Source organism: Staurois parvus, unplaced genomic scaffold, assembly GCF_062004578.1.
Source record: "Staurois parvus isolate SC_StPar_1 unplaced genomic scaffold, SC_StPar_1.0 ptg000962l, whole genome shotgun sequence".
Taxonomy (NCBI): Eukaryota; Metazoa; Chordata; class Amphibia; order Anura; family Ranidae; genus Staurois; species Staurois parvus.
In genome coordinates this window covers 1,028,104-1,037,848 of record NW_028318758.1, presented here as the reverse complement: position 1 = coordinate 1,037,848, position 9,745 = coordinate 1,028,104, and the positions used below count along the sequence as shown (strand labels likewise).

General features: G+C 44.1%; 1 protein-coding gene across 1 annotated transcript; it reads right to left on the bottom strand.

Annotated features, from left to right (window-relative positions):
* Positions 1–2,766: 2,766 nt before the first annotated feature.
* On the bottom strand, positions 2,767–3,608 carry LOC149441647 (uncharacterized). The gene is made up of 2 exons (XM_089657083.1): positions 3,206–3,608; positions 2,767–3,143 (listed from the first exon to the last, which is right to left on the bottom strand). The coding sequence occupies exons 1-2, from the start codon at positions 3,606–3,608 to the stop codon at positions 2,767–2,769; spliced, it is 780 nt and encodes a 259-aa protein (XP_089513209.1).
* Between the last annotated feature and the right edge of the window lie 6,137 nt (positions 3,609–9,745).

Sequence of the window (9,745 nt, the reverse complement as noted above, 5' to 3'; positions counted from 1 at the left end):
CGGCGGAGCTCCGGATCCTGCTGCCGGGGCCTCAGGGAGGTCAGGGAGGCCTTCAGTGCCCGCCCTCATCCGCTGCTCTGCCGGCAGCAAACCAACCGGCCAAGATCCAGGGCCCGGCGGACTCCAATGCAGCAGGCCGCGGCAAGCTCTGCTGCGCTCGTCAGACACCGTGGCGGAGCTCCGGATTGCGTGGCGGGTGGGCTCCGGTGGCACCGCTCCCCCTCCTCCAGGTGCAGGGAGGGTTGGGGGGATCCCTGGTGGCCGTCGTCCGCCCGCTGGTCCCGGTGAGTGGTGTGGGGAATGTAGGCGACCGGAGCTCAGGTCAGTGCGGCTGCTCCGGTCGCCATCTTGAGCATACAATAATGTGAGTAGATTGAGCACTATTTTATTCAATTAAAAGTCTTTGCAATATTGCACTATTGGTTTTCCTTTGTCTTCCTATATAACACATGGTTATGAGGGGAAATCCCTTTTGAAGTTGGATGTAAGGAAGCTCTTATATATGGAGAAGGCTATGGAGAGGAAATTTTCCCTGGGAATTGGAGGATAATATTGTATCCATGAAGTGCAATTTATTCTTATCTTTGGTGAGTATTCACAGGAAGGTGAGGATCCGTGGAATCTTTTCTCTGTATTATACATATCCTAAAAACAAATTTTTGGAGCACTATTTGTATGTTTAAAGGGGACTTTCTTTGTTTTTGGTTTCATCACTTTTTGTATTTGGACACAAATTTTATATTTTTTACTTTTGATTAATTTTATATTTTACGCTGTTTTATTGTTTCACTGATTTTCTGATTTTTATCAATCTTTTTGATTCTTATCAAGGCACAGCAGCATTCACTTTCAAATTTTTCACATAGTTCTTGTGGCCCAGGTTGTTTTTGTTCTAGTATAAGTTTGAAAATGTTTGACATTTCAAAATAGTATGTATGACTTAATTGAGCAATCATTTTTGGAGAAAAAAAAAGGCAAGAAAATTAATAGAGGCAACCATAATAGCGGTGCACACATATGAAATACAAAGAGCCATTAAAAACAAACACACCTGAGAATTTTCTAATCCGGCATTCAAATAAACGCAAATGGGACAAAGCCCGTGCTTGTGCGCCACCTAGGCACCATATCTGGCATTGCTCCTACAATTGCGTCTACTCTTGGATTTACAAAGAGAATTCAGTCTACTCACAGACGTTTTTCTGTTGACCACTGAAAGGTCTTGATTGATTTAATTGGGTCCGGCTGAATGTTCTGTGTCTGCTGTTGAACGTTATTCTTAGTAAATCAGGGACTATGTGACAAATGGGAGGAACTGTATAATGGTCGTGAGAACCACAATGGGGTTCAGGGTAGGATTTCTCCTGCAGTTCCTAATTTTTTGAGAATTGAATTGCACGTGCACGCCAAAAAATGATCACACTGACAACAGTGCAGTATAACCACGTCCTCATCTCTGTATATAGCAGGTCGGTGCTTAACCTTTTATATATAGAAAACAATAGAGTATATGTCATTATTATGTAAATATGATCATAGTCTAAAAAGCACATTTTGGTTGGCTGAAATATAAAAAAAAGGCAAAAATGTAAAACTTGAAGCTTTTCGCCGTTATCTCTTCACTCCCTCACATATTCAAGGCCGTAAGTGCAAGATCCTCACAGCTCGACCGGAGGGGTTGAGAACATCGCTGAACAAACAAGTTAAGGAGGACTGCAAAACCCAACAGACAAAATAAATACGCACAACACATATATTTAGAAATATAAAAAAGTATAAAAATATAAAAGTAAATATGTATAAAATGTATATATATTTAGGAGGAAACCGAATAGACATTTTACCAAATCCATCACAGCCCCCCCTTAAAATGACTATTTTACTCTGTCCCTAGCTCATCTGTCCTTATGTACCTTGGAACTCTTTTATGCTGTACGTTAGACAGGTAATGACTATTTCATCACCCCCCTTGCCACAGACTTTGTACATAAGGAAGTCAGATGCTATCCCTACAAAATTGTTAACAGTTTTTATGGGGATTAAAGACTCAAAACCAGCTTTTACCTGGTCCCTGGCTTTGAATTCATCAGGGACCCCTATGGCATCTATGTACACATGAGGGTCAAAATTTCCGGAAGGAGCTGTCCACTTCTTTCTGCGACCTGATGCTGAATCAAGTGTGTGTGTGTGTGTGTGTGTGTGTGTGAGAAATATCTTAGACCACATGCACTGCCATCTTGGGCCTGGGCACGAGCTTACATCACAGTAATCAAATAAGAAGGTAGCCACATGTGTGTTGGATGAATTGTACCAAAATATAGTGGTGTCACCTATTTCGGTGATAGCCACCTGTTGAGCCTCTGTCAGACTCATTAGAAAAAGGATATACAACATAGTTGTCATTGTGTAGATGACGCATTTTCCTCAGGGGTTGGGACTTTCTTGCAGTGGAAGGCGTGTATCCAAGTGTTCTTCCCGGCCACCTTGACAGAAGTGGCTGTGGTCAGCAGAACTTGGAATGGACCATCATATCTTGGCTCAAAAAAATATTTCCTCACAAATTTCTTTACTAATACCCAATCTCCGGGTAATAGGCTGTGAGTTCCTGTATCTGACTCAGGATCTGGAATGGAAGAAAACACATGGACATGGATACGGGTTAATTCACGTGATAATGCAGTCACATAATTAGTTAACACATCAGATAGTAATTGCAACTGTTGTGGAAAATAACAACCAAGTCTGGGGGCTGAACCAAACAAAATCTCATATGGGGACAGGGCATGTTTTTCCCCGGAGGGTGTGTCTGACACTAAACAGGGCAATGGGCGAACTACCTGGCCAACTCATATTAGTCTCTTGGGCCATCTTTAGCATCCTGTTTTTTAGAGTCCCATTCATCCTTTCTACTATCCCACTGCTTTGAGGGTGATATGGGGTGTATAGGGCCAACTGAACCCCCAGTGCTGTCCAAATCTCTTTTGTAAGGATTGCTGTGAAGGCTGGACCCTGATCACTCTCTATAACCTCTGGGACCCCAAATCTACAGACTACCTCACTCAGCAGTTTTTTAGCTGTGGTTTTGGCTGTCATGTTTGTAACAGCATAGGCTTTCGGCCAACCAGAGAACATATCCACCACCACTAGGGCATATGAGCTACTCCAAAGGCGTACCTTGAATCTGTGTAAATATTGGCTCTTTTACCTTCTGCCATCTTACACGCTGTAGTGAGGGCTTGAAGCTCTGCTTCCTGGGCCGATACAGTTGGTGGTAATGCTCCTGCTTGTAGAATTTCAAATTCAGAGGTCACAGCATAACCTGCGTGGTACTTTCCTCCTTCATCTGCATATCTGGAGCCATCCACAAAAAGTGTGTAATCAGGGTTTTCAAGAGGAATTTCACTCACTGTAGGGAGATGTGTGGTTTCCATGCGCATCATTTCAAGGCAGTCATGTGGAGTAGTGCAGGGGTCTCCTTCTTCACCTTCTCCTTCTTCTACCCCCTTGAAAAATGGCAGAAGAATGGCCGGATTGAGGGTGAGACACCTTTGGAGGGTCACATTGTCAGGAATGAGAAGGGAGATTTGCAACCGTAGATGTCTGGCCATAGACAGGTGTCAGGGTTGTACCTGATTCAGGAAGACAGCAATGTCATGCGGTGCCAGAAGAAGCAGGGGGTGTGCTAAAACGAGGTCTGAAGTTTTGTCCAACAGTGCTTGAGCAGCGTAGACAGCTCTTAGACATAAAGGACCATCCCTAGCTACAGGGTCCAAGTGGCAAGAATAGTACCAAATGGGTCTGGTTGTCCTCCATGTACTTGAGTCAGGATTCTCGTGGCGTGGCCTTGCTTTTCAGACACAAACAGTTTGAAGGGTTTCTCATAATCTGGAAGTCCCAAAGCAGGAGCGGTGGATATTGCTTGCTTCAGCAGAATAAAATTGTCCAGAGCCTCACTTGACAAAGGTAAATGGCACAGACTTGAGAGCATCATAGAGTAGTTGCATAAGGACCGATGCATTAGGGATCCATGCCCTGCAGTAGGATATGAGGCCAAGAAAGGCATGCAGTTGTTTAGCTGCTTTTGGCTGGGGAATGTCCTGGATTGCAACTACACGGTCTAGTGTAATATTCCTTGCGCCCTTGGAAATACAGTGGCCCAAAAAGGTGACTTTCTTGGAACACCATTGTAGTTTGTCTTTTGAGGCCTTACAGCCTTGTTCAGCCATGTACCAGAGCAGCTTTTCAGATGCTTCTGCTGCTAAGGGGAGGGTGTCGGCACACAGCAAGAGGTCATCGACATATTGGAGCAGGATCACAGTAGGATTCTCTGCCTGCCACGTGCTTAAGATCCCTGCTATTGCCTGAGCAAATTGACTGGGTGAATTTTGGCTCCTTGTGGCACAACTGTCCAGATGTACTACCGGCCCCCATGGGTGAAGGCGAAAAGATACTGGCTATCTTGAGCAAGGGGACACTGAAGAAGGCATTGGCCAGGTCCACCACTGTGAAATACTCAGCCTCTGGAGGTACACCTGATAATAAAATATGTGGATTTGGCACAATTGGGGTATCCAACACCGTGGCTTCGTTAACTGCTCACAGATCCTGCACCATTCTGTACCTGTCTGGTTCCTCCTTCTGCGTTTTCTTTTCTTGACAGGAAATAGGGGTGTGTTACATGGTGAGGTGCAGGGGACCAAGGCTTCGTTTTGGACTAGAGCAACTACATGTTTTGATATAGCTGCTGACTGCGCCAGTTTAAGTGGGTATTGAGGCTTTCGGGGCAATGATCTTTGCTCTTTGAACTTGACTGAAACCGGTGGCACCTTCAAGTGACTAATGTCTTTGGGTCCCGTGGACCATAAGCATGTAGGGATTCTATCAAGTACTTCCTGTGGTATTGCACCTGGGGTTATTGCTTCATGTAATGTCACCATGAGGGGTAAGGAGCACAAGGCAGAAGAGTACGTCTGGCATGGGTTTGGGAGTCATGCCTATCGGCGTCCTTGCCGCTTGCGGCTGTTAATCATCCGACTCGAATGCATTGTCATTCATATGTCCGGCTTCTACTGTAGGGAATATGGGAATGTGATATGAGCCATCCTGGTTTAGAACAGGAAGAACTGGGTATAGGCCTTGGTTGGGCCTTCTGGGTGTGCCAAGATGGCCGCCAGCCGGAAGTGCACTGGGCACAGGAAGTGACAATACAGGTGCAGCAAGATGGCTGCTATCCGGAAGTGTACTGGGCTGGGCAGGAAGTGACAATACAGGTGCAGCAACATGGCTGCTACCAGGAAGTGTCATGGTGGGTTGTACTTGGGCTGGGGTGGTGGGAATAAAGTGGGCGTTAGACAAAGGGCAGGGCTGCCCCTCCCCTCTTTTGTTCCAAATTCCATAGGGAGGTGGTGTTTGGCACACTTCCATTTTCAACCTTGTGATACACATACATTGTACAATCGCCATTTTTCTGGATTTCTTCTATCCAGCCTTCTTTATGTAACGCTTTTGCAGTTCTATACCAAGCTTCTGTCACTTTCAGCAAACCTTTATCACATAAAACTCCTCTCTGTTCCTACAATAATATACACCACTCCTCTGGCTGAAGTCGGGCAACGCTGACCTTCAGCTTACAAACTTTCGCTACTTTAGATAACTTTTTAACTGCTTCACTACCTTCTCTCTTCTTCACAATATCACGTGCTAGTAATCCTTTTTCTTGCTTGGCTGTCTTCTGACCCATTTTCCCTTCCTCTCTCTGAGTCACCCAACTCTTATCCAAGCTCTTCTTGCTCTGTTCTGTTCTTTCACCGTAGTCTCAGCTAACTGCTTCAGGGGCAGCACGGGCAACTAATAGGTTAATATCTCTCCTCCGCTGCTTTCTGTTTTATCTCAGAACAAACAGTAATCCACAAATACACTCAGAACAGGACATTACACCTGCCGTCCCTCGCTCCGTGAAGCCTCAGCAGCTGAGCTAAACCCTCAGGGGTCTCCCACACTTTCAACCCCGAGTCACCGTCTGTAGACACTTGTTGCAAGGTCCCGTCTCCTCAGGGGCCAACAGCTCACCTGGCTGAACACCGAATTGCAACTTTTCACAGTCGCTCAGGACGACAGACACTGAAAAATAATACACAGTCAGCAGAGATCCAGTGGCAGGTTCATTAAACTGCCCCAGGAGAAGAATAAAAATTACCTGCCTCTAGATGGCCTCTGGAAGCCGACAAGACCGGCGGCCAGACGGGACAGAAACAAATCGTACAGTGGTAAGTAACAAAAGTACCTACCGTACTTAGGGCTGCGCAGGCCCTTTGGTCTGCCAGCCGCTCAGTCCCTCACGCGGTCTCACGTCGGTCAGAACCTGGGGCCCCACGTGGGCGCCAGCTAAAATGGTCATGAGAACCACAATGGGGTTCAGGGTAGGATTTCTGCTGCAGTTCCTAATTTTTTGAGAAATGAATTGCACGTGCACGCCAGAAAATGATCACACCGACAATGGTTCAGTATAACCACGTCCTCATCTCTGTTTATTGCAGGGCGGTGCTTAACCTTTTATACATAGAAAACAATAGAGTATACGTCATTATTATGTAAATATGATCATAGTCTAAAAAGCGCATTTTGGTTGGCTTAAATATAGAAAGAAGGCAAAAACTTAAAACTTGAAGCTTTTCGCCGTTATCTCTTCACTCCCTCACATATTCAAGGCCGTAACTGCAAGATCCTCACAGCTTGACGGGAGGGGTTGAGAACATCGCTGAACAAACAAGTTAAGGAGGACTGCAAAACCCAGCAGACAAAATATATACGCACAACACATATATTTAGAAATATAAAAAGTATAAAAATATAAAAGTAAATATGTATAAAATGTATATATATTTAGGAGAAAACCGAATAGACATTTTACCAAATCCATCACAACTGTAAAGAAATATGTCTTATTAACTGGCCTCTATTTTGTATAATGCCTCCATTTTAGATGTGTGAACAGTTAGTTTCGATTTTGAGTTTCACTTGTAACACCTCTCCCGTTTCCTGATTTTAGTTTCTATTCTCAGTAAATGGAACTACCTTATATGGTGGTCCTCAGCCATATGTAGTTTCTTTCTTCTTTGATAAGAGTATAATATTTAATTGGTTGCTCTGGTTTTGTAGAAAACTGCTTGCACGCATTAAACTTTCAGAGATTTAGCTTGCACACTTCGGTGTCTGGAGCTTTATTTTTCCTGGATCCAGAAGGTTCAAAAATATTCGAGGACATTTGGGCTACAGACAGGAATTGATCCTTTCGCTACTAAGTTTTTTTTATATAGCGGCACCCACTAGAACTGCAGTTCATTTATTTATTTATATAGTTTTACCTATTGTGAAAACACCTAGGGGAATAAACAATTGACGAACATTGTTTCCATAGTGCTATCTTCTATAGCACTGTGAGCCAAGCTATTTAAATAGTGTTCCACCTCCCCTTCCTCCCCCCCCGCCCAAGCTGTCACTATTTAAATCATGCTGCTAGTCCAAAGCGGTAGTGTCCTCTAAAACCTATTACCGCCTCCCACCAGTGCCACCCCCTACTCTTTGCAGACACAAAGGAGTTGCCAATTTGCTGCAGGACGGCAACTCCTGGCTGTCATGTTTTGACAGTTGTCATGCCTAAATTTCTCTGAAGCTGACTAGCTCTATGTTATATACACTGACAGCCTTGTGGTTTTCCTTTATCCCCTGTCCGCTGACAGCCCTGCGGTGCCTTCATCCTATTGATGCTGATTGTCAAGATTTGAACATATAGGTTTACTATGTTAATTTTATGGAATAAATTGATTGTCTATTTTAATGAAGATCCCATGCTGGATCTCCCTGGATCTCTTCCTGGCAAGCTGCATGATCCCTGTACATCTGTCCACAACTACGTTGCTGACTTGTAAAAGGGAACTGGACTTCGTAGTGTGCTACAGTGGTCTGTGTGTTTTTGCTTATACTTGAAAGGTGGAGCACTTCATTGTTTTTTTTATTTGTGCATATGTGCACTATTTGCATATGTGCACTATTTTAGCATTGTGTGCACATAGTTTAGGAATGTGAAAGGCACTAGTAACTTTACTGTTTTTTTGCTTTATTTCCTTTGATTAACTTGTATATTGTGAGGTTTTTTTTTGGGGGGGGGGGGGGGGTTAATTACAAAGCACTGCACATTTCTGTTGTATTCCTTGGGCACATGGTGTGGTGCTGTGGAGTGTCGGTGGTTGGAGCACAGATTGGGTTTAGCAATAGCATTGCTGAATAAGGCTTCTGTAGGTAATAATGAAGTGGACACTACTGCTGTGCCAAAGGGAGGGGCTGCAGAACAGCCTCAAGGGCGTGCTCACTGCTGCAGAGGTTTTGCTCACAATCTATAAAGTGAATGGTGTGGTATACCAAACTGACATTGTCCCTAGAGAAAACTTGAAACAGATCAATATCACTGAGACTGAGAGGTTTATGGTGAATCCTGCACCTGACTCCGGGAGAGCACCAGGTTATTGTATCAGGTACATCCAGTAAGGAATAAGCCCTTTTAGGAAATGAGTCTCTCCGCATTCCCAAGGAAGGACCCCAGGAAGGTCTTATGTGTGGAATCGGGGTGCCTTTTTATGACAGACATGCTTACACAAATATTAGAATTCTGGAATGTACAGACAGTATATATCTTGCTGTCTCTTCTTCGATCAGATGAGCTGGTACTGTGGAGTGCCCCTAATTGGAGCTGGGTATTACAGGTTGTACTGGGTAAAGATGGCCGATATTGGAATTGTGTGATGCATTGTTTGTCAGTAATGTTGAAAACTGTCTCAGTGCATTGCTGGGTTGTTTCCCAGTAGTGTTGTGCATGAGAGGCACTCTGGAGCACTGTTGGACTGGTTAGAGGTATTGGTTAAAGTACCAGAGGATGTGGAAGTTAATGAGACTGGGGAAATCAATCTGAAAATAAGTTGTGTTGAAATTGTCAGTTGGTAGGACAGTTGCTGGCAGAGTGTTGGAAAACAGGAGGCGTGAAACGCTGTGAAGGTCCCATGGGGACCGCTTGCCTGTGTATGCTCCCTGCTCAGACACTGTCCTAGCAAACACTGGGAAAAATGGCGCTGATGACATTAACAATATTGATCTGTGCAATTCAGTGTGGAATATTGCTATCAGTAGTGCTGATAAACAGAATAATGAGTTGCTACTCTCTGATGGTTTGGTTCCCAAGAGTAACCGGGAAGGGTTGGTAACCCTAAAAGACAGATTGCTGAGTTTGGTAGCAAAAATGTAGGGGTTGGCACAATGCAGAAGCAGATGGAGACAGAGCAGCAAGGAGCTGGAAGAGAGGCAAGGCACAGATTGTGCACAGAAGTACTGAGGTGCTGTATTTGATGGTCTGGAGGTCCAATAAGGTACCAGGCTGCTCTAGAAAGCTATGAGGTTGAAGTTGTTTAAGTTTGTGTTGATGGTGGAAATCCCTGCGTGTGAAACTGACTTTTTCTGTATGAACTTTTCTGTGGGCATGAATGGCAACACATCCCTAAATTATTTGAAAATTACACAAATCCAAAATCTATTGGGGCTTTATTGGTGTTACAACTTTCAGGAATATACTGAACACTATAGCATCATTGCTAAAAAATACATATTTTATTTTAAGATCAGTATTAAAACAATCTTATATTATGCACTCTTCAGTGCATTTTTAATCACTTTAAATATAGTGTATCTAACCCCCATA